The sequence below is a fragment of the Strongylocentrotus purpuratus genome, unplaced genomic scaffold, assembly GCF_000002235.5.
Source record: "Strongylocentrotus purpuratus isolate Spur 01 unplaced genomic scaffold, Spur_5.0 spur5_scaffold_7, whole genome shotgun sequence".
NCBI classification, from domain to species: Eukaryota; Metazoa; Echinodermata; class Echinoidea; order Camarodonta; family Strongylocentrotidae; genus Strongylocentrotus; species Strongylocentrotus purpuratus.
The window spans coordinates 24,453,256-24,479,400 of NW_022145613.1; the positions used below are offsets into that span (position 1 = coordinate 24,453,256).

Here is a 26,145-nt window from a genome sequence, read left to right on the forward strand (position 1 = left end):
TTTGATTGCAGCTCCATAACAATCACATTAAATGACATTCAAACATAATATCATAATAATTGCAAGTGTCAAATGCAGAAATAGAAACCTTATTAAGGTGTATGGTTGATTCCAACTCAAAATGTGCAATTTATTCAGGCAAACATTAATTTATTTGATTGCAGCTCCATAACAATCACATTAAATGACATTCAAACATAATATCATAATAATTGCAAGTGTCAAATGTAGAAATAGAAACCTTATTAAGGTGTATGGTTGATTCCTACTCAAAATGTGCAATTTATTCAGGCAAACATTAATCTATTTGATTGCAGCTCCATAACAAACACATTAAATGACATTCAACAATAATATCATAATAATTGCAAGTGTCAAATGCAGAAATAGAAACCTTATTAAGGTGTATACATGGTTGATTCCAACGAATAGTGTATACACGGCAATGTCCCAGCTTATGTGAAAAACACTAATCATCTGGCTCGATGCAGTTATGTGTCGTGATAGACGCTTCACACCATATAGACGCCACCCTGTGAAATCATGATGTAGAGAACATGAAACTTTTTATCTATTTCAGGGGAAAAAAACCCTTATTTCTTGAAAGCAGTGGTGTAGCTGTCTATACATTCAATGGGTAAAGGAAAACAAATCAGGCATTTTTCACCTAAAAAAAAAATCACTTCTCGCTGGAATCAACATCGATACAGTGTTAGTAATCCATTAGTTACAAACATTCTACAATATTTTTCCCTAAATGCGGGTGGCACATGTATTGCAACACATTACACACCATTTATTCATTGCCATTTTGCAATTTACTAAAATTGACCAATTTATAATGAGGTCATCTAGGGAGCTAGGTACTCCCAAACTATACCAATAAGTTTGAAGTGAATGCGATTTGTGTTTCGCCTGCAGAGTGGATTACTCGTGTTCCCGGCAGATATAGTCAGTTGGTCAACTGCACCATAACATAAGCATCCACAACATGTTTTGTGAGGGATACCAAAAATTATGGATCTTTAAATATCAAAATACATGCTATAAGGCTTTAAAAAAAAATGTATATGTCTCAAAGCTGCCGCACGCATTTGTTTTACCGTGCACATTTGATTCTGTAAAAGTCAGACTTTTATTTTTTCCAGTTGTTTATTTTTTTCATTTTCATTTTTAAAAGAAAGTTTGCTGTTTTGAACGAATTGAAGCAGTGGGAGGTCAAAAAACCTATGGAATGCTATGTGGTTTCCAAAAAATATGAACATGGAAGCTTTTCAGTCATTTTTGGTTACGGATGTGTGTGGAGGCGGAACTCAGTTGAAATTTGAAGAGTAAAAAAAGAAATCGCATTCTGCATCAGATCTAAAAATTCTCACAAGCTTTGAGACAGTATTTTTATTTTTTTTTAGCCTAATACCACCACTTTACAGGACATTTTACATTCACAATAACTTTACAATGCATCCATTTCAATTCAATATGCAATTAACTGCCACATTTCAGAGATATCTATTATCACAAAACAATGTGCTTACAGTTCAAGTAAAAAGTGTCCCAAGAACAATGTAAACTTTACATTGTTGAAACAATTAACACAGCAAAATTGGGAAAACACCAACACAACCAGAGTGTCAAATTTAAATTACAGAATGGGTCAAATATTTTGTGTTCTAGTTTTTGCATTATTTTGGCTTACTATACTGACAGAATTTTGAGAATGAGAGATGCATAGGTTTTGTAAAATGTTTTTCCCTGCATTCATGATTAGATCAGAAGTATGTCCACATGGTGTCCAAGAATGATCTATATCCTCAGAAAAATGTGAGTATCTAAGGGTCCAAGAAGTCAAATTTTTTAAAATAAAAAAGGCACACAAAGCTGATAAAGTACACTTTCATATTAGCTGCTTGTATCTACATCTACAGGTATATTATAATGAAATGTATTGTATTTTATCGGGAAGGTACATGGCCTAAATCTTAAGGTTCAACTACACTGAAATGTATTTTAACATGTCAAGTACATTCCAAGGATAAAGTTTACCCTTGTCTATAATGCTTAGTTTCAGATCTCTCCCATATTTCTTATGTTTGCTGCCAACGATCTAATACTAGCTGCCACCTGGGATGGCGGCAAGACCGCGTAGACAAATGCAGCCATGAAAGTGTAAAACGGCATCAATGGGGAAGCATACTCTACTTTAAAAGCAAAGTGGGACTTGAAGACCATATCAAAACTTTCCACTGTAGTTGTTGCTGCTGGTATTGGAATTTTGTCCACAACCAAGAAGTACTGACTTGGCTTCATCTCTTCCCCCAGGCTTAACAGAAACGGTTGCCGATATATGGACTCTTTGCCCTGTACTGCAGCTTCCACATCAGTTCCAACCTGAAAAAGGATAACACAAAATAAAGTTGAAAAGGCGATATGCCATACATTACCACTTCCTTCAGCACAAATTTTCTTCTGAATTGTGTTAATTAATTATGTATGAAGCATAAATTGCCTTAAAATGGGCTCAAAATACAGAGTTTTAAGGTTCAATGTAAAAAATTATACTATCCCCTCCTTTCCCCTTGGATAGATAATTTTGATGACAAAGTTTGACAAAATGCATGGAGTGTGCAGGTCGATATTCCGACGTGTCATTTCTCCGACCAGTTTTTATTCTGAATATACGTGTCATTTCTCTAAACAGTTTTTATTTCAAATGGTTTTCTAACCCTAACCCTAACCCAGAAACAACCTTTCGGGATAAAAACCGTTCGGAGAAATGACACGTATATTCGGAATAAAAACATTTGGAATAAAAACCATTCAGAGAAATAACACCTCGAAATATAGGACTGTTCCCATGCATGCATGCGTCCCTTTTGAGTAGATGCCGAAAAATACCTCCACATCAAACCAGCCTTGCAAAGAAAAAGTGTTTAACACGCAATGGTGAGGAATAAACCTCAAAACTTCCATCTAAAAAGTAAATGCGAGGCTTCAAAATTTACCTAGGGGCAAATACAACTGGAAGGGGCTGCAATTTCATCCAATTTTAGGAATTAAATCAATAATGCAGCACACATCTTCCAGTTTATGAATATAAATAAAATTAAGACCAGAATTAAAACCCACAATTAGAGCTCCATTGCTAACACAGCCATAACACCAGGCAGTATGAGTTTTGGAATCTCTGGTTTGTCTATACATGAACATAAGCAGATAAATGCAATGCACATTAATCAGCTATTGGCCCGACTGCTAACTTGAGGCAGTGTGAAATATACTTACCGGCAGATTTTGAATCAGATACATCAGTGCACCTGGCCTTGAACAGGCCATCTCTTTACCCTTCCTTCGAGACGTTGGTCGATGAAGCATGAACAGGAGGGCAGTTAGGCCACACACATCCACTGCAGAAATTTTTAAAAAATGGAGATAATTTGATAAATTTATATTTATTCATTTTTTGTTTGTTTTATTTCTTCCTTTGAATTAAAACCTGTTGGACAAACATTGCAGAAGGAATTTAGCCATATTCATGTCACATGATTGCATCTTGCATCTCTCAGGTCAAAACGCCAGCCTTTTTCTCCATCAACTTCTGTCTGATATGGTTACGATCATGTTGCAATACAGCCTGCTGTCTTGCATGCTTGCTAGCCTCATACATAAATGAGTTGACATAAACCCATGCACCCCATGTATTTTGAAGTAAGGAAGGACCAAGGAAGTTTAAAGGGGAAATCTGGTCTCTTTTTGACCACTGTGTAACGCTATATAGCTGCGGTCGCCATTTTGACGGTCCCGCATAGAGGGCGAGTTTCTGTACCTCCGCATTGTTTTGGCGCAAATTTCCATTGCTGTGCATTTTCCGCACGATAACATAAATGTGTGCGTGATGTAAATTTGCGCATGCGTGATTTAAGTTCTCGCGAAGAAAGGAACACACGCAGAAAAAAAATTGTAATTGCCGAACCCAGAAACCAAAAAAAATGCGGAGGTACAGAAACTCCCCTCCATGTGTGACGGCAAAATGACGGGAGGAACAGATTTCCCATTTTAACTTCCTTGGGAAGGACTTACTGTCTCCATTGGATTCTTCAATTAAAGTCTGCAATAACCTGCTGAACTGTTGGGAAGTCTCGTTTAGCCAGTGCTATGATGCGAGGACGATAAAACGTTCCCCACTTCTTTACAAAGTTGTCACACACATCACCATAAAGCAAACTAAACTCGATGCCGATCTGGGGAAGAAGGAAAAACAAAGAGTGAATTGTATTAAGTTCTCACGTATTAAGTTCTTTTTCTGAGCCTACACTGTAGGGGTCAATAGCCAGGTAAATTCCAAAATGCAGAAATGTGCACGATCAATTGAAGAACATGTGTTAGAAGAATACAGGTACGGATTTAGGGGGGGCACCCGGCACGCACCCCCTCTATTTTTGCAGAGATAGGGCACCTGACTTCGTGGGCAGGCAAAAAGAATGCACCAAATCATGCGAATTGACTTTGGAAACTAGAGCACTCAGGGTACCTGTCCGAGCACATGTATCTCCCGAACCCGTCCCACAACCCAAACCAAAAATGATAGGTGTCTTCCTTTATCATAACGCACCTTCATGCCAAATTTGAAGATGATCCGAGAAGAACTGCAGCCAGTAGAGTGCGCAAGAAAATGTGTGGTTGCCATAGCAATGCTTGGCGTGGCAGTTCCAAAAATTCCATTTTTAACAACCCCATGTTATATCGGTCCTGTTTGCCAAATTTCATGACAATCGGGTAAAAACAGGAGAAGTTACATGTTGTAGAATATTTCCACACAAAAATGTTGTCACCATGGTAAGGATGACTCCACCGACACCAAAAATGATAGGCGTTTTCCCTTTATCATAACGCACCTTCATGCCAAATTTTACAATGATCCAAAAAGAACTGCAGCCGGTAGAGCGCTCACAAGAAAATCTCTCTGGCGGCGGACGGACAAGACCAAATCCATAGTATCCTCCCAACTCTGTTCGGGGGATACAATTACAATTTTTATCTGATTCTGAGGGGGCACATCCCCCTCAGACACCCACTGTGCCCACAAGTGCTACAGCTCTATCAGTCCTTAATTTTGGCACCCCCTCTTTTAAAAAATCTTTGATCCACCCTTGGAATAAGTGTAACAATAACAAGAGCAGTTTCACTTAACTTTATCAGCACTTGATAGTCTAGTAAAAAAGCAAACTGTGACAGTAAAAATTGCTTAAAACAAGAACTTCTGAACCTTGTGTTATTTTGATCTCACAAGCAGACCCGTCAATGTCAATTCAGTGTACAACAATTTAAGTGCTGCATGAAGTGCACTGTAATATTTTCGCCTTTGAGGCAAAATCAGAAGAAACTAGAGGGGGAAAAAGGGAAGAAAGAAAGAAGAAAAAAGAAAAATCATGCTGTCAAAAGAATGTTAAGGCCACAATGGTTTAACTTTTCTCATTGTAAGACAACAAGAAATACTTACCAACTGGGGCATATCTCTATAACGAGGAAACTGATTTACAATATCAGTAATGGTCATTTCTTGTTGAGTGATCAGGGCCTGTCTGTATTTATGTGTATCCACAAAGACTTCTGTTAATTGGGCTTTTGTTTGCTGTCTGGGGGCTGTATACTTCATCCACTCAACCTGTAAATGGTCACATTTAATATAATGGTCTGTTAAATATGGTGGAGCTGTTACTTTTTAGGTTTTTTTTCATGTTTCATGTAAAATATTTTTAGGAAGAATCAAACATTTTTGTGTAAGTTTAGCATTTGCTGTAAGCTTAATTTCATCCTCTTTCTAATGCAAAAAGTCCCATATTATTTGAGTAATAATGAAGTTATGACTTAATTTCCAAGTACGTCAGGGTCGGGAGCCGGAGGCGGAGGAGCCCCATAGACTTACACATAACAAATTGAAAATATGCCCAACTTCTGACCTTTGTATCTGAAAAAGTACAAGTTTGCAAAAGGAAATTGTTCTTTCTCATAGGCAATGTTAAATACTTAAAGATCAATTTAAACCATCCTGGGGTTGGCGGTTTAAATTTTTTGAACTCAGGCATACAAACATGATATAATGGTTTACCTTTTCAAGTGTTTGTTGATTTACTACACCATCTAGTTCTGGCTCGTCTTCCTCCCCATCTTGCAAATGCTCTTCATGATCATCAGGAAGGCTTGGTCTCTTGCTACCATCATGACCACGCTTTCTCACCTTCTGGGAGCTTCTGATGTTTTTCAGTCTTGACTGGATAAAACTTGACCCATTACCTTCACTATAAAAGTGTTCCTGGGAAAAGGGTAATATACAGAGTAAAATTCCATGCGTTTACCTTGTCTGGAATTTTTTTTTATTTTCCCTGTTTTACAGAGTGGCTGGGAACCCTGCAAATTACATACAAAGTTATTTCTATAACCACCAAACAATATATGGCATGTTTCATGAGAGTAGGTCCAAATTATCCCATTTTTTTCCACAAAAATGGCAATATGAAGTGTCAGATATGATTCAGGGGGTTATGTTACCTCGTACATTAATAGGTTCATGGAAAAACAAACTCCAAAATCAAGTTTTTCCCAAGAAATCTTAATATTTGGTAAAATATTCACTGTTTTTCATTGAAAACGTCACATAAAATTTATAGACATAGACTACTTTGCATTTTTTGATTATTTTCACTGATATCAATGATATCCAGTGATCATTATTGTATAGAATATAGCAAATGTCCAAAATAGCGAAAATCCTTAATCCTTCCAAACCAAAGACCGCTTAAATTCACATCGACGATGGCCTTTGCCTTAACGTCGCCGACGGTGGATGAGGTTATTGTTAAATATTCAACACTGGTTCATTGACCAATAGAATTCCAAGAATCTTGATGATGTAGGAATGTATTTTTTGTGGGACTCTTTCACTTAACATAGGGAACACAAAGCACACAAATAAATGTCATATTGCTCTATTTTTGTCTATAAATGTTTTAATTGAAATATGAAAATTAGTTTATTAGAAAATTCACTTTCAAAAGTTGCAGATACAGGACTCTTCACCATGTTCTCACTTTATTAAAATAATTCACTGCCATGCATAGCCCATACCACGCGCAAAACGCAGTGCACTCATTGGATCTGCAACTTTTTGAAGTGAATTAAAAAATCTTTTATATAATTTTCTGTACTTACATGGCCCTGTAACCCTGGTGTTGCATCTTTTGTTGCAGGCCAAGTTTGTACAATCTCCTTGGCAAGTGCAGTTTTTTCGTCAGTTCTTGGATACCTGAAGTATTACACGCAAAAAAAAACCCCATAAAGATACAATATCAGGGAATGTGCAGTGTATAAGCAGTGTAACCATGCAGCTCAACAAATCATTATAGGTAATGAATAAAATCTTTCCAATCCTTAATTTCATGTAGTCCCCCAGGGCTTCTTCATAAATTGTGTATTTTTGTTCTTCCTGCTGATCACCTGTTCCCCCCCCCTCCCCCCCCAAATAACCACATTTTCTTCCTGGGTTTTTTAAAGAATAAGATCAAACTTTACCCACTAGACCCTCCACACGCCCACACCCACCCACACATGCATGAAAAAATATTGTAACATGCATCATACCAATATTTTTCAAGGTGCAGTATTTAGGTTTGTAATGATTATGTTATCTACTCCAAATACACCAAAAGACTTGAAGTTACAATACGCCTACCCCCAAAGAATTTTGTTGTTACAATTGTTGCTACTCTTACAATTATATCATACTTACAAGTCACCACAATTCTCTGTCAGATGAGAAACGCTCAGCCGTACCAATAACTGCCTTTGAGGTATTGATAGTGTCCCACCCGCATTTAGATTTATTTATTTATGCAAATCAAATTCATGAATAATGATTTTTATTAACAATTACATAAATAAAGCTTTTACAGAGTTGATTTTGTGGCAAAAAGTTTCTAAAAAGCCTATCGGGCATTATCACATAAAAAAATTGTCCATGTCTATTTCAATTCTTATGTATTTCATTGTTTTATGAACTTCTTTTGTATTCTATTGTTATTCATTCTTAATCTTATGTATTGTATTGTTTTAGGACTTCTGATACTTGAGGTTGTTACGTATCAATATTTTGCTTGAATAAATGATAACTAAACTCTAAAGAGTAAAATTATGCTGATTTATAGACCAAACTAGAAACTTCACTTTGCCATTCATTTTGTACACAAAATGACAAATTTCTCAATTTTCGGCTTGACCTTAGGTCACAATAGGTCAAGTAACTCTCTAGCTGAATGTCTGATTTTCAAAAACTTGGTGTCAAAAGATCCGTAAGACTTGAAAGAAAAAACTCATGAAGCAGCATCGCCGAAAACATGGCGGTTCATGCGCAACAAAATTTGTTTGGGGGGGGGGGCCTCCGAGGCTCCCTCCTCCCTCCCCCCCCCCCCAGTTAAGTAAGGGTTAAAAACTTTTTTAAAATATGATAGTGTGTATCACCTTAGGAAGATCATCTGATTTAATTTTGAAGTGTCTAGGTCAGAGGTCAACTGACAAAATTTTAGGTACATATAGCTTTTTTAATGCAAAACCTCAAGAACTGTTTGATATATTTCCTTCAAACGTGATGATAGTGTGTATACCCATAGGAATACAATCCGATTTAATTTTGTAGTAACTTGCTCAGGGGTCATAGGTCACAGAAGTCGACTCATAGAATGAATTTCCAGGTGTTGGCTTTTTTAAAGTTAAAATCTCTCTAACCACCTACACTCTAAATTACAGGGATTTAAATTTAAATCTATAGGATTTATTTTTAAATATTTCATGTACTGTAGGTAGGGACCAATCGATGTGGATTTAAAATTAATCTTCGCTAGGATTAAAAAGTTTTAATCTGTAAAGGATTAAAAAATAACTTCAAAAGATTTATATTATAAATCTTTCTAGATTAAAATTAACCCTGATAAAGATTTAAAAGCAATACTTTTTGGGACTTCTTTTTTTTAAATCCTCATAAGGATTTAAATTATAGTATCTCCATTCTAGATATGCTGAAGCAATGAAATTGAATACTAAACACTCCAAAATCAAAGTTTGGTAAGTTTGATTTATTAATATCATTGAATCTCAAATATATACATAACAAAACGTTTCAAAATGAAAAATACACAATTTGCTTAACATTTTTTTGGCAAACGTGGTCTCAAAAAATGCGAGACATTACCGTTATACGGCAGTCGTGGATTTTGTACAGGGGGTTTAAAATGACCCCCCTCCCCCAGTCAGACAAGGGTTAAAGCTCAATTCTAGTTCTGGTAGTGAAAGGTAAATGGGAATGAATGTTATCATATATGTCCTCATATTATTCCATTCATATATAAATATACCTGTGCGAAATATTGTTATGGTCTATGCATGATTGCCAACGAATTTAGTGTAAATATCTGGTGGGTTTGATGAAACCAAGGTTACTATTGGTAAGCTATTCAGCAAGTGCTGTGGGCAAGGCAAATCACTGCGGTTCGGTGCGAATAGCGGGCATGCAGCTCGTTCATTTGTTTTGCGTGTGGTCGGCGCCAAGTGGTAAAAGGCACTGGCCCAGATCGAAATGATTTCTCAGTGCTATTGCTGATCAAATTCGGTCTTAGAATATATTTGATGGCAAATCCTTTTGTTCACTGGGGTTTATTGAGAAAATCTTCCATATCATTGTAAAATGGAAGCAAAATACAACATTTTTTTTTCTGTTTCCCAAAACTTGAATTGAGCTTTAAAGAGATGAATGGCTTGAAAAATTGTACAGTGTATATACATGAAATATCATGGTAAATAGAGACCTAAAGAAGCAACCAGATACAGGTATGTTTAGATTTACTAGTATACATTGGCAGAAATATTACAAATAAGTATACAGAGGCAAAACAGGTACCATTTCTAATACAACACTGCAAAAAGACAGAACACTTTAACATTTTAAAGCATTTTACCCACATTTTGTGGTTTGGCTCAATAACTTTTGATACAGAGCCCTGAAAAATATATCAGATGCATGACCAGAAAGAGCAAAAATTTCGGCTCACAGTGTATCTGTGTTTAATGCGTTACCACAAGGTGTTTTACACCAGGAATTTAAAATGGAAATTAAGCATGAAAACCCTTGAATTGGCAATGTTTTGAAAAGTTCAAAATCAGTGTTTTTCAATGCAAATTGGTAATATTTTTACTGTGAAACATAGTATTAATCTTTGTACATTTATTTCAGATACATGATTTTTTGTTTCAAGTATATAGTAATAAAAGAAAAATACCAGTGTTGCCAATTTGAAGAAGAAAAGCTGATCAATTTAGCCCTTAAATAATTCCTGTCCTGAATGAGTTAAACCAGCAATGCTTTTCATGGAAAGTTCAATGACCTTTAGACCTCTGTCGAAAGTGACCCATATTGGAATATTCTTCTTTCTTTTTTTGTTGTTGCAAAATAGAGAATTAAACATGCACATACAGTATAACGCTTCTGCAAACTAGAAAATTAAGCACACACATACATTTTTGTTGGTTGCTTTTATCACTGACCATCACAAACGTGTATAGGCTTTTATAACTGACCATCACGTACATCTATAGGCTATGTTGAAAACCCACTTTGCACAGACTGTACACTGGAAGAAAAGGGAATTAGGCAGTTGAACCTACCCTGCCTGAGATCGGTGAATTAAATAAGACCATGCTCAAATTGTGGTCATAAGATTTAATAACAATGACTGCAACAATGTACATTGAGAAAAAAGTTATTATACCCAAAATTATGGTTTGTTTTCCAATTTCCTGTATTCAACCTGTATTCCCGACAATTTCAAGCATAGTTAACAAGTTACCAACAACACCTTTTCTACTGTTATTCACAATACAATCTTTTAAAATCAATATTCTAGGTTTTCTTTTTTCGGTTTTGGAAATAGAACAAGGCAATAGCCATAATGTGTTTCGCAATCATTCTAGTAAATTGATTCTGATTATTAGTGAAATACCAAGAATAGCTTATTTGTGTGAATAGAGAGGGGAAAAAAATGGTTGCAGTTATTCAAGACCATATTTGACCTTTGATCTACATACATGACCTTTGAACCCCAAATAACGGACGGACGGACGCCGCCAAGGATCCCTTAGTCTCGTTCCACCTCGGTGGCTCAACAAGAACTAAATTATTTGCATATACCTCGATTCATATTAGTCTAGTCAAAATATGAAACAAGTCAACGCAAAGCGTAGCATCCCCTCGCAGGGTACAAATGGCCTATATACGTCAGAACAAGTTACCTCCATTAGACTATACTATTATATTACTAGGGAAGGTAGTTAACCACATTTAATGAGCTATGACCTTTTACCTTTGACCTACATACCCGGAAATCGAACTTAGGCTGTATTTTGATACCATGTACCTTCATATTAAATTTCATTAAAATTCATCAAACATTACTAAAGTTATCGATCAGAAACCAGATTCGCATATTTAATAAGCTATGACCTTTGACCTACATACTCCGAAATCGAACTTAGGCTGTGTTTTGATACCATGTACCTTCATATCAAATTTCATTAAAATCCGTCAAACATTACTAAAGTTATCGATCGGAAACCAGATGTGTATTTTTTCGCATATTTAATGAGCTATGACCTTTGACCTTTGACCTACATACTCCGAAATCGAACTTGGCCTGTATTTTGATACAATGTACCTTCATATCAAACTTCATTAAAATTCGTCAAATATTACTAAAGTTATTGATCGGAAACCAAATTTGTTACGGACGCACGGACGCACGCACAGACGCACGGAAGGACGGACAGCAGCGTTTCTATATCCCCTCTGACTTTGTCGGCGAGGGGATAATAACCCAAAACAAATCGCAACAGAAACGATTTTACCACCATTTACTTAAAATAGCTACCAGAACAACGTACTCTAAAAGTTTAGGAAACTTGAAGAAGTGGAAAGTAGTAAAATTTGCATAATATGCAAATAATGATCACACTATTGGTTCGAAAATATGTCTATCATTTTCACAGACATTGAACACACTGGCTTTAACACATTTAATAGGCAACTGAGATCCAAATTAAAGATGAAAATCAAAATTATGATGAAAATATGAATTTGTTCATTTCTATTGTTGGAAGCCTATTTGCATATTCAACAAAAAAATGAATTATTTTCAAAATGTGTTTGTCGTGTTTTGTCGTGTTTGCTGAACTTCAAAACAGATCGGACAAATTATTTGTTCTAATAAAAAAATAAATGCAATTTTACAGAGAAAATAATAATTTCAACAAAGGAATCTTATTTGAATATTTAAAAATGTTCCCATCATGTTTATTCGCATATTTTTTTTACACTTGAATTATTTTAATATGGTACCCATATGCAAATATATGAAAAATATGAATATCCTTTGTTCGCTGATGTTAATTTGAATATTGGGCAAATAATTTTCATGTTATAAAGCTAAAAATGTGGTCGATGGAAACATGAATATAATCATTATCATCGTTTTATTGTGGCACTTTCATGGAAATCTATAGGGAAAAGAATTTTCTCATACGGAAGATGCTAATTCTAAATTTTACTGCTTTAAATTTCTTAAACTTTTAGTATGTTCTGGTAGCTATTCTAAATAAATGATGGTAAAGTCTATCTTGACCATAAGATCTATAGATAAAAGTAAACTAAGAGGATTTTACGGCACATGCAAATGAACGTACCATAGGCTTCACCTTATGGGTTGGCCAAATTTCATAGACAAATGAGGCAAAATAATCATAGAAATGGGAGAGGATGTCGGGATAATTAACACCAAAGATAAAGAAACATTTGAATAACTTGTCAAATGCTTCTACTACTGTTGAACCGGCGCTCACAGGAATGCTGTCAAGGCACAAGAAGTACTGCTTCTGTCTCCCGTCTCCCGTCTCCTTTCCGAGGGCCACTATGAGGGGCTGCCTGTATTCCTTCTTGATCTGGTTTATAGCTTCCTCGATGTTTGTTCCTGCCTGTAATTAGAATTTGAAAACATATATATATGTAGAAGTGAATGACAACATTATCCTGCATCCTGCTAAATTCAAAGACATCAGCATTTTTAAAGAGGATTTTTTTTTTCAGGGTGGGTGTATTTTAGTGTGGGTGGCATTTCTGTCCACAATAACAATGATTGTATAGTTACATGTATAGCGCAAAGGGACAGTTACCAAGACCCATAAAAAGGTAAATTTACCTTATCACAACTCACAAATGACTCTTGACCTCAATGTGGCTATTACTATGAGAGAGGCTAACATATGTATGACAGAATCATCTACATGTAGTTTTAAAGTACCCCAGATCATATATCCTAGAACCATGTCTAATAATGTAGTAGTGCAAAATTTTCAGAATCGAAAGGAAACTAACAATTACTCACTGGCACATGCTGTATCAGGTACTGCACTGCAGCAGACCTGCTACAGTTGACCTTCGATTTTGTCACCAGAAGTGCACAAAGATCTCCTGAAACATGAATAAATGAAAATGAATAAAGTAGAATATTTTTAAGACCTTTATACCTTAGGAGAATTTAACAAGGTGATCTGTGGATCACATGTCACCCTTTGCATAGAAAACAAAATCCATGCTGCCACTGGCGTACAGGTGGGGGAGCTTGGGGGGGGCGGGCAGCCCCCCCCCCCCCCCCCCAAAAAAAAAAAAAAAAAAATTTCCATGACAAAATTTGATGCTAAAAGTAAATACAGATGCCGGAAGTGACTGAAATGCCATTAGATAGGGTTTATATAATTGGAGCAGCTTAAAACTCGAGGACATTCCAGACCCAGAAGTAACCAAACATTAAAGGTCTACCAAAGAACATAAAATCCAGTAAATTTTTCATGACTTTCAATAAAATTACGAAGGATAAATTCGGTGAAAAATACAACATTACTGTGCATGAATTACTATTTCTTTTTGAATACATTGTGATTTTTGAAAATATTTCCAAGAACTTCCAGGGACCTATGATAAGTTCAACGATGTATGATGTCTTAAAACCATGAGTTGATTCAGATTCAAGAAATGAAGTAAAATCATGAACCTACTGTCCGTATCTTGGTAACGCTCTATCACTTGCTTGACGCTATGATATTCCTCCTGGCCCAGGAGTATGATTTTCTCTCTCAAGGTTGACCATTGGGTAATGAACTTTTCCGATTCAGCTTTGTGCATCATTGAGAAATCAATTCCAATCTGGGGAAACAATGGAAATGGATAACAAAATAATGTTATCAAAAACAATTAAAATACTTATATAATATTGGATGGACTTTAGGGGGATATCAGACATTTTTGACAGAGCTACAATCAAGAGAAGGCAAGTACAATATCATATCAAGGGCAATATATTCCATATCCCTTAAGAGTAACACAAGCCAGTATTTTATTATCACTTCATCACCCACAGATTTAATCTATACACATAAATGTATATTAAACAAGATGTAATGAAAGCATTATTGCCCAAAAAGTGCAGACACTTTCAAATGATAAGGCGCGGTAGTCATCACAATTATATTTCTAATGCTCCCGATGATTTGGGTAATAATATTTTGGTTCTAAATTTGCAAATTAACTAGAGCACTCGGGGTACCGGTCCGAGCACATGTATCCCCCGAAACCGTCCCACCACCACACCAAAATTGATAGGTGTCTTCCCTTTATCATAACGCACCTTCATGCAGAGCGCTCACAAGAAAATGTGGTTGCCATGGCAACGCTTTGGCGTGGCACTTCTGAAAATTCCATTTTTAACAACTCCATGTTATATCGGTCCTGTTTGCCAAATTTCATGACAGTTGGGCAAAAACAGCAGAAGTTAAAGGTTGTAGAATATTTCCACAAATAAATTTGTTACCATGGCAACGATGACCCCACCCACACCAAAAACTCTGTTCGGGGGATACAATTAAGCCCAAATTTCTTTCCTGACCACCTCTAGAAAGTAAAAGAAATTCAAAAGTATCAATGATGTGGGAGTACTGACATGATAATTTCATAACACAAATAACTTACCAACTGGGGAATATCTTGATATCTAGGAAACAAAGTCAACACTTCTGTAATAGTGATAGGATTACCACTATCCATAATGATGTGCCGTCTGTACTTGTGCGTGTCCTGGAAATACTCTGTGTGCGTAGACATATATCCACGATGAGGTGGTGAAAACTTTATCCAATCAATCTGAAACAAGAATAAGATACTGCAAGTGAAAATGTGACATGCTCCTAGCAGGGTTATAAAATAATGAAAAGAAACCATAAAATGCTATTTCCTCATAAAGTGCATGTAATTCCTAAATCAACGTCAGTAATCTGTAAGATGGTCAGGAAATGTGCATATCCTCAGATCATGAAATTATTGTCCAGGTTTATCCCCATATTTGGGACCCTCTTTGAAAAATGACAGCCTCAACCACAAATTGTCCACATTTCAACTGACACACTCGCCTACAATGCACACAGACACATACAAAGGGAGAATGGCAGACAAACTGAACCCTGAACTGTTACTGCAGAATTGAGATTGAATCCAATGACCAGGGTAATACACGGCAAGGTTTTTGGTCAGTTACTTATAACTTGTAAAGTGCTCTATAAGGAGATGATGAACAGAATGAAAACATGGCAGTAAGCACATGCAAAAGCGAAAAACAATGAGGAGGAGCTTCATCTGCTGAGGCTTCATTCATTTCTCTCTCAGGCTTCTTTTTTGGTGTCTTCATTCTTTCATTTTGAGATGTTCTTACATTTTTTAGTCTGTACTGGATGAATCCAGACCCATCATGTGAGAAGAAATGTTCCTTCATTGAAGAAGAAGAAAAAAACAAGACAAATGCGACTGCGTCTCCTATATGCCTCCGCCTTAAATGCAGTGCAGATGGATGGAATTACAGGGATAAAACCTGTAATTTCAAAAATTGACATCTATGACCTTTGACCACTGACCTACCTAATAAAAGTCTAATCAGACTGTCTTCCCATGATGGGATACATATTATCATCAAGTTTGATCTTCATATCTCTTGTGGTTCTTGAGGTATCTTGATAACAAGGCTAAAATCTGTAATTTCAGAAATTGACCTCAGTGACATTTGACCTTTGACATATTTCACCCAAATCTGGTCAGATCATCTTCCCACGGTCATACATAATATTTTGAGCCTCATATCTTCAGTGGTTCTTGAGATATTGCAATAACAAAGTCCATGCCAGGAATTTCATAAGTTGATCCCTGTGACCTTTGACCTTTGACCAAATTACTCCAAAATCTAATCAGTTCGTCTTCCTATGGTGGTACATACTATTATTAAGTTTGAAGTTGATATCTCAATTAGTTCTTGAGATATCGCGTTAACGAGCAAGCGGGACGGACGTACGGACGGACAACCCGAAAACATAATGCCTCCGGCACCACCTTCGGTGGGCGGAGGCATAAAAAAAGAACTTCCAGTATTAGGATGTAATAGCAACACACCAAAATTAATTTTTAAAAATACATTTTTTTGTTTCTTTGTTCGAGAATAAATACCTGTATAGTTAGCCAAACAGACATCATTCATGAACAACAGTAATAAATTCAAATTTGTAAGTGAATTTTGCTTATTCTGCTCATGTGTTCTGTCTGACTCATAGCATTTTAGATTAAAAAATCACTAAAAGAAGGTCACACCTACATGGGAGAAATAAGCCTAGGGTCTTTACAAGTGAAAGCACATTACGGTGTATGTGCGTTGTATTGCAAAATTAGTCTTGTCTTAAATTCACCACTCTTTTATCATTATTTTTGATTTTTTTTTTTTTTTTTTTAATGTGAGGTTTCTATAATGGATTGTCACAAGAGCATCCAATGCTGGTTACTGTACATAGGGCATATTACCGAGTGTTCACCAGATAAGAACATCACATACAGAAATCCTGGTATTTTTAACTCAAAGGATGGGTTTGAATGTTTAGAGATTCAATTACACATTTTGTGGTTTTTTAAGAAGAACCAGGAGGGATTTGAACCTGCACCATCTACTGTTATCTGGACAGCGACTATACCACCAGGCCATCTCTGGTCTGTGGAATAAACACAATGAATTAGAATCAAATATCTCTGAGTCTCTTAATTTTGACTTATTAATATTCAGGGTCTCCAGTAGGACAATAGGCTATGAATGTTAGTAGGATTCATATTGTCCTACTGGGGACCATGGATATTAATAAATCAGAATTAAGAGACTCGGGATATTTGATTCTAATTCATCGTGTCTATTCCATGGACCAGAGATGGCCTGGTGGTATAGTTGCTGCCCGGATAGCAGATGTTGCAGGTTCGAATCCGTCCTGGTTCCAAGATTATCTCTGACTTGTTTTTCATTCATATGCAGATAGTGCATTCGATCTAACACACTGAGAGTTACACTAAAAATTCTTTTAAGAAATCCTCCCATGAAGCCTAAAATTCATAGTTTGTGTTTTTTTGTTTTAATTTTTACAATATAAAATCATCTATAGAACAAAAAATATTTGGCACATTGTTCTCTTAATACATATTTTATGAGACTATATTAACTAAGTACAAACATGCACATGAACATGTATGTCACCATTTCAAATTTTTCTATATGTAACATTTAATGTTTACTTACATGCCCTTCCATTCCAGGTGTGGTATCTTTGGTTGAAGGCCATGTACTAACTATCTCTTTAGCCAACAAGGTCTTCTGTTTAGATGGTGGCCACCTTCATGAATGTTTGAAAGAAAAAAGAAAAAAAAATTATACAAGCAGCCATTGACTGTTTACTGACATATGGTAGTAAGATGAGTTTGACATGGACAGTCTTATGGTCTGGAATTTCGAAAATTTGCAAAACAAACTTTTCCAAACATCTCTATCTCATTTTCATGACTTTAGCGCCTAGAGTAATACACATATTTTTATACAAATTTAGGAAGTCTTGACCATCAGGTACCATGCTATGCGTGGCCAAAATGAGCCTATAATTTGAAGTTCAAAAATCATTTGAGATAAAGGTATAAACTTTAACAGGCTTATTCATTATTGGATGTTTTTTCTACATGACCAGTTTTGGTCAATCCAAGGCAAAGATTCCCCCTCCCCCCCCCCCACTGATAGTTCACCAAAATAGCCTAGCCTTTTTACCTTTGAGGTCGTATATAAAGCTGCATGTACAAAGTATGAACAACAGTAAGGACATTCATTCAATGTAGTTTTCATGGGCAGTTTATGTGTAATTTACATCGAGTGTTCACTACTTACAAGCCATGTAGGTCCACAAGATGTCCAACAGCCATCTTCACTAGTGCCTTCCTTTGCTTGGTAGACAATGTAGAACCACCATCAAGATGCTTCACTAGCTCTCGTCCTTCAGATGAATTATTCATTGCTTCTTTGAGATTCTGTAAAAGTAACACCGGGTGTTAATTCATTGATGATATATTGACAATTATTATCTGAACTAAAAGTGTGATTTTATCATATTAAAGATACTGTACAAATTTAAAACACCATGTAAGCATTCCATTGTATTTTTTCAAGTGGCATTATTCATGGCCAAAAAAGAAACATAAACTTATTTCATTACATTTAGGAATCAAAATATGTTCTTATTTGCTAATATTAAAGTACATTTAGCCCAAGCAGTTTTAGTTCCATTCTATTTATGTTAAAATGCCAAAAACTTTAATTCACTTGAAAACTTTTTCGATTTTTCTTTTATACCAAACAAATGAATGTTTTCAAATTTGGATGACTGACCTGGAATGGGTACCAATAAATTTAAACAAGGACATTTTCACCATCATACAGAGTTAATTTTTTCATGGTTTTATTTCAAATTTGAAGACATATCTTGTAAATAGCATTAGGGAATACAGCTTACCATCACACTTTTCAATTTCTTGGGAACTGGGCTATCAGAACTTGCTGGAACATCCCATGGGTAAAAGTGACAAAATAAAAAATGTAAAAAAAATACAAATACAAATTAATCACAAAAAAAAAAAAGTTACTCTGGATTGACATTCATTCATGACATTCCTTCAAATAAAACTTGATAAAATGATGTTGGAATATTTAATGAGTTTTTCACTTGTTGAAAAACCAAGACAAAAAAAAATCCAAAAAAAATGTTTGTATAAGTAATCAATTCAGAACACAACAACACCATTGTGTATTGCAGGTGAAATTCCAGATCATCTCTTTAAACCAAGAGCCATGAATTATTAACATTGGGTAGCAAAAGTAATTTCATGAAATGTACATGTAATTGAAAAAAATTATCATCCTTCCAAGTTTATAGTGTCAAAATTTGAGCTTGATAAACAGTTCACTTTTGAGTTATTAGAGATCATAAGTGTCAAATTGTTTTTTTTTTTACACCTACATGTAGTATAATGCAATAAAGACAATCAAAATGTAACCATCTTCTATAGCTCAACCTTTGCACAACCGCGCTTGACATCAATACATGACAGCATTAAAGGCAACTGAAACTAATCTAAATCATCCATCTTTACAAAAAAATAACACATTCTTCATTTATAACATTTCATATTTTGACATACATTTATTCAAAATACATAATCGGACTACAAAAGAAAATACTTACATGTATAACGACTTCATCAGTGGTACTCTCCAGTTGTTTTTGTGACTTTCTAATTGCCAGAGTCAATTTTCGTCTCAACCCAAACGATATTCCGAGTTTCTCAAGATCCCCCTCTGACATTGTGCGTAGAACCTCTAGGTCAACATCATTCTCTATACGGGGAAAAAGGAGAGATGCACAAGTGAAATTTAGGAAATACTGTACATGTACAATGTATATATATTATGTACATGTATTAACCAAAAATGTGCAGGGGAGGGGGGGGGGGGCAAAAGGCAAATTTTGATGAGTAATCCTCCACGTTTTCAGCAGTGCAATTTCACCCTTTTCTTTCAAGTTTTTACTTTCTTTGGACACTACATTTTTAAAATCAGACATCATTTGATAGAGGTACATGCAATTATGCATGTGATCGTTCATGACCAAAGACCAACCCGAACAAAAATATAAATTTCTTTTGGATATTTTGTGTACGAAAGAAAAAGCTAATTAAGTGAGATATACATGTAAACTTTGGTTGTAAGTCAGTCAGGTCTCCCTCTTGATTTATAATTTATTCAAACTGAAAATTGATCCAGATGATGAACTATACATGTACATGTAAGAAATTTATAGACATGAACAACTTGAAAATGTCCAAAAGCCTTTTTTAAAAAATTCCCTGAAAAAGCTTGATTACTATTATCATTTTTTTGTTGCATATAATTTGAACATTTTTTCATAGATGAGGTCTAAAATTCTCTTTGTGCAAATTCTCGTGTGCATGCTAACTTTGGTTTGCGAGGCCCCCGCCCCCCCCCCCCCAAGTTATATTAATACAAAACTCAAAATAGGCCAGTTCATTAAGGGGGCAGGAGCATACATGTATAATCACATTATTGAATTTATATGTACCTATGTTGTATTAGACTATGTCGAGGGCACAGGTACACTCTTGAACTGTTGTTCTCGTAGGATGATAATGCAGTCAAAGGCACATGGTCAATAAGGTCATCAAGCGTCACCAAACTGTACTCAAACATCTCCATTTTTTGGACACAGAAGGCATGGAAATGGCGGAAAAACCCTCTATTCCAACACTTTCTTACAACAAATTTGATGTCTCCTGCTGTTGTCCCTGGGACCAAAATAACCACTATTCGACTAAACTGTGGTTCATCATCATCAATGGCTGTTGCCAAGTAGAGGTTAGGAATGTACTCAATTCCATACACTGTAACTTTACTGGCTGAAAATATTTCAGTGTCCTCATGAAGGTGAAGGCTTTCAATGATACACTGACTTCCTTCCAATGATGAAACTGTAACAACACTTCCACTAATGCCTTCCAAATCTTCTCTTAGACCTTTTCCCATCCAAACAGCACATTGAATCACCTGGTGCTTGGCAGCGATGCTTTTGCAAATGTTTTTGAAATTACAATTAATTGCTGCCAATCTCTTGCCGAAATTGTGCTTAATTTCAAACCGTAGACATTGTGAAAGTACTAGTGGTCCACACATTCTCATGCACATCGGGTAGTGCACCATATGATGGTGCTTGTTTATCATTCGGCTTTCAGGAAAAACGAGCTTGAAATGACTATGATGATCGCAAATCAGGTATTTCAGTATTACAGTCTGAGGTATAGAAACTACTGGTGAATAAATTATATCCAAGCACTGTAACAGCAACAGTAGTAGTTCATAGTGCATGTTGTCCTGAGGAATAAGATCCCCAATCAGCAGAGGCAACATCCTTGTTAGACACCACATTTGGGATGCCTTTTCACCCATTTTGTGGTCTTGTGCATTCCTTATTCGTTCCATTGAAAGGCAAGTTGGCTTGTTTTTCTTATCGTTGAAAGCATAATGAAAAGATGATAAGCGCTGATTAAGTGCAGTCAATGTTAAGAAGTGATCAACAAAGAGAAGTTGGTTAAGTATGAGTTTAATCTCATACTGACACACTCCCTCAAGTAGGTCATGCATAACATCAAAGTTAAAATTATTCACACAGTGGAAAGACCTCAACCTATTCAATGGGCATTCATTTCTTATGCCACTATCTGAATCACCACGTCCCCTGTTGGCAGCAAGCTGAGCTATTTCATCATGTTCATCCATTTCACGCAGTTGAAAGTCCTCTTCTGAAAACTTAGTTTGGGCTTCTTCTCGAGTCGCTTTGCACAACCTGCACAGCTTTCTTGCTGATGGGCTTAGAAAACCCAAAATATCATGTGCTGCAAGTGAGTCTCCGACAAATGAGACCAACGTACCATGAACCTCTATCATGTTATCATTAATGAGGATCTCTACGCCGATTTCACTTTCAAGTCTTTTCATTTCATCAAGAAATGGTCGCAAAATAGCATTGAGCCATATTTCTTCACGTCTGAGCTGTAACATACTGCTAGAAGAAATATACTGTTCATAGTGGAATTGTAACATGGTGGGAAATTTTGAATGCTGTAATAAAACAGGCCCAATTTGTGGAGGCCCTTTTTGCTCCCAAGAGGGTTAACGACTTCCACATCGTCATAGTAGAGTACAATTCTAAGAGCATGTGGGTGATTATGCAACACTTCATGCTGATGATATTGTGTGCCATCCATATATCCCCGTAAGATGCCTTCTGGTGATCTAATTTCTGAGTCAATGAGGGCTCTTACATCTGGTTTCAGTACAAGTTTGAGAACTTCTAGCATAGGTAGGTACTGGAATGTCTCTGTGACAACTACTTGGTTTGTTTGGCCAGTTTTTCTGTCCAACTTGTGATCAATTCTTGTTCCCAATGCCCGCTCAACTGGAGGAACCAACATTAAGTTTTCAATTATGTATTTCATCTGCTGACCTGGTGTTTCAATACCCGTATAAGGATTTTCAAGCTCTTGAAATTGAAGATTAAGCTCCTGTACATCAGGTGAGTTGGTGTCAATTCCATGATGCTGCATTACAGTTATCATTCTTTGCCGTAGAGATGAAAGTGTTTCTTGAAACATGTTTTTCGTACAAGTGATGACACTTTGAATGGTAGAGTATGTGGTTGATGTTGAAGACCTTAATTTTATGACCAAATTCATAGCCAGCTTCTTCAATGAACCTAGATTGAAATCTTCCGGTTCATAAACGTGCTCAGCATCTTCTACATCCTCATCATAGTTTGCTTGGTCATCCTCTCCTTCATCATCATCCTCTTCATGAGCAAAGTCACCATGTAAAGGGTCATTATGTGCAACTGGCATGCGGGCATGGTGTCGACGTATGTGACGTAACAGTGAGTTCATGAGGGTGAATGTTCGCATACAACCATTTTGACCACAAACAAGTGTCTCTCCATTCCCAAAGACTGCATGGGACATACGTAAATGACGAGCATACTCTCTCACTGTATCAGCATGAATAAGTCTTCCACATTTCAAGCATAACAATTCCATGATCTAATTCAAACATCACATTTCCTGAATACTGAAATGCAATGTAATTCTAAAACACCAAATGCGTATTTTTGGGTCCAGAATCTGATCCGTATCACAACTGGGACGGGACTATCAAAGTGAAGCAATTATGACAGAATGTGTGTCTCCTTTGGGAAGTGTTGCCAAAGTTCTCTGAAACAAAAATATATTGAAAATATAGATTTATTTTCAAAATTTTAAAGAATTCTGTGATAACTCTTTTAAAGGGGAAGTCGACCCTGATATCAAGTTGGTTTTAACAAAAGCAGAAAAATGAGAGAAATAGATCAGTGAAGGTTTGACAAGAAATCGATGAAGGATAAAAAAAAATTATGATTTTTAAAAGTTGCAATCGATCAAACGCAAACTGGCAACTCTGTGACGTCACATGCGAGCAGCTCTCATTTTGTGTACTAAATATTCCATAAATTTCCATTTTTCTCAGAAGGAAATAATTAATTTTCCCTGTGCATACAATATATTATTAAACATGTGTGTTTATAACTACAGCAATGCTTTGATTAGGAAAATGATCGCATTCGGAGAGTCTCGGGTGTTCGTTTGGTGTTTTTTTCCAGCCATACCATCACCTTCGTGACTTGCAACAAACAAAAAAATTATAGCTGGTTTTAAGTGACCCCATTTTTAAGACCTTTGAAAATATTGAGCCGAAATCGCAATTTTGATAATGAAAATCAGCTTTTTAAATATATTTTGGGAGTTTAAATACTGAATTTGGATGTGGTCAGTGACTTTGTGTGTGAGCGATGTTTTGATTCCTGTGTGTTTATTTATAATTTAGTGTTCTAGTGTGTGAAATTATAATTTTTAGTCGAATCACGGGCACTCCAGACTAGAATCTAAGAGTAGGACTAGGTCCAGAAGATCTACTGAAATATTACAAAATTTATGACACGAGTCGCGGCGAAGAGTGCGTAACTCTCCGTAACTCCTTCAATATTTGATAATCCATAATCATTACAGGAATGTTTGGCAGGAATGCCCATTAATGCATAGCGCCCATGTCTGCGAAGATGCGTACCTGCGTTAGATCTAGAGAGTCTAACATAAGACCTAGACCTATCTAGATCTAGATAGTCTACAACAAAACATGCAATAAATATCATTTTACATGCAGTTCGGGGCTTGCAAATTAAACTGCTCAAATGATATCAGGACTTTTCTCAATATTTTTGCGTTGTTTTTGCATCAAATAAACTTTGTAGATAGACTAAAAATTGATATCCGTTGGCGTTGCGTGTTTTAATTGTTCTAGACCTAGAGGTCTAGGTCTAGATCTATTTGAATTGTGCAGTTATGCGAATTCGCAGACATGGGCACTAATCTCTACAATGAATAATGTTAAAACAACACAGGTCATGGCCCTCTTTTAATTCTTGTTAAAATGACAATTCTAACTCAGTGTTCTTGCTCCAATTTTCATGAGATTTTAGCATGATTATTCATTAGAATTAAGGAATAACATGAAAGTAATAATTACAGGAAAACAAAAAATTTTCTTGCTCAAGACATAGCCATAGGTCTAGATCTAGCTAGGGACAACCATCATGCTTTATCCCTGGCCTTAGTTCAACCCACCTCACCCTGGGGCTGGACTCTAACTACGCCTGTCTAAGCAAGGCGTACATGTATGAATGTAGTATGATGGTAGGACTAGTTCTTGGTACTCAGTAGGAGTGCCCATGATGACTGCGCAGCGCCCTGGCCTTGTGGCTTGTCTCGGAACGGGCTTGCAATTTTAGAATGACACGGGCGTCTTTTCTTGTTAAAATTAAAAATGTTAAAATGTTCTTGCTCAAATTTTCATAAGATTTTGGAATGCTCACTCTTTAGAATATCAGGGTTAGCATGAGAGTAATGATTACATGAATGCAAACCTATTTTTTGCTCTTTTTCAAGTCAAATTTTAAGGTTGCAGACATCGGGACTGGCACCATCGTACAGCTACTACTAGCTAGCTTGATCACGACACGTCGCGATCGCAGGCGTTAGTTACGTACGTGTAGTAAAACTAAAAGTTAGAGACCGTTCCGGGACTGTTCCCTACTTGTGAAAACACTCGTTCTGCTGTCATAAAATTAGTTATTCCAATACAGATAGCCTAGATAATACAAAATGTACTTACCCTCTAATATTCGCTCTGTCTCCCCTGCCTTTGGGCCTAGCGTTTCCTCTAAAAACGCCTTTAGCATGTCAGCCATTTTCAAACGTCGACGGTAGCTCAGATCGCAGATCGAAAAGTATTCCCGCTCGCATGATGTCACATGTCATGTGACAAAATCTTATCGCCAGGATTGGTCAATTTGCCGTTAATTTTCGGAACTTTTTTTAATCTTTTGGGATTGAAAAAAATATATTTGAAACTCGGATTAAGAACCAGTTTAGCAATCTTTTAAGATTAAAAATCAATCTTTATGGATTTAATTTCATTCAAATCCGGCTTAAGATTTAAATTTTAAATCCCTGTAATTTAGAGTGTAGACGCTCTTCGATGTACCCGGTAGCGGTATGCCTTCCAATACTCTTTGTGAAGAAAGCTTCCTTCAATCATAAAGCAAACAAATAAATCTTAAGAATGAATATTGAGTCAAGTGATTTGCCCATTAAAAAAAGGGAAAAATACACTTTAAAAGTTGCAGGATTCATAAATATTACCAAATTTTACAAATAATTCCTACTCGATTTTCATGGGCAATTCCGGAAAAAGTGCAGATTAACTTACACTAATAGTAGTGCACATCTCAACATCCTCTAATGAAATTCCTTGAAATTGACATATAAAATTTATAAGAATTTCATTGAACAGTTGTCAAGATATGCACTGCTGTTATCATAATGGACCTGACACTTTTTCATGGAAAAAGTAACCACCTATGGTGAATTACCTTACAAAGGAAAGTGGAGGAAAAAAAAACTTACGTAGCCTTCTCCCTCAGAATCACGCAGAAATGGGAATGTTTCCACTA

The 26,145-nt window shown here is 36.1% G+C and overlaps 2 protein-coding genes across 2 annotated transcripts; both read right to left on the bottom strand.

Moving 5' to 3' along the window:
• Positions 1–712: 712 nt before the first annotated feature.
• On the bottom strand, positions 713–7,868 carry LOC105443028. Its single transcript, XM_030974485.1, has 5 exons — positions 7,828–7,868; positions 7,207–7,300; positions 6,107–6,310; positions 5,498–5,662; positions 713–2,388 (listed from the first exon to the last, which is right to left on the bottom strand). Exons 1-5 carry the CDS (start codon positions 7,866–7,868, stop codon positions 2,065–2,067), a joined length of 828 nt encoding a protein of 275 aa, XP_030830345.1. The 3' UTR covers positions 713–2,064.
• A 3,894-nt stretch (positions 7,869–11,762) lies between these two features.
• Positions 11,763–25,676, bottom strand: LOC105444971. Its single transcript, XM_030974486.1, has 9 exons — positions 25,305–25,676; positions 19,723–19,874; positions 18,994–19,047; positions 18,372–18,511; positions 17,739–17,832; positions 15,116–15,286; positions 14,146–14,293; positions 13,476–13,561; positions 11,763–13,065 (listed from the first exon to the last, which is right to left on the bottom strand). Exons 1-9 carry the CDS (start codon positions 25,378–25,380, stop codon positions 12,742–12,744), a joined length of 1,245 nt encoding a protein of 414 aa, XP_030830346.1. The 5' UTR covers positions 25,381–25,676; the 3' UTR covers positions 11,763–12,741.
• Between the last annotated feature and the right edge of the window lie 469 nt (positions 25,677–26,145).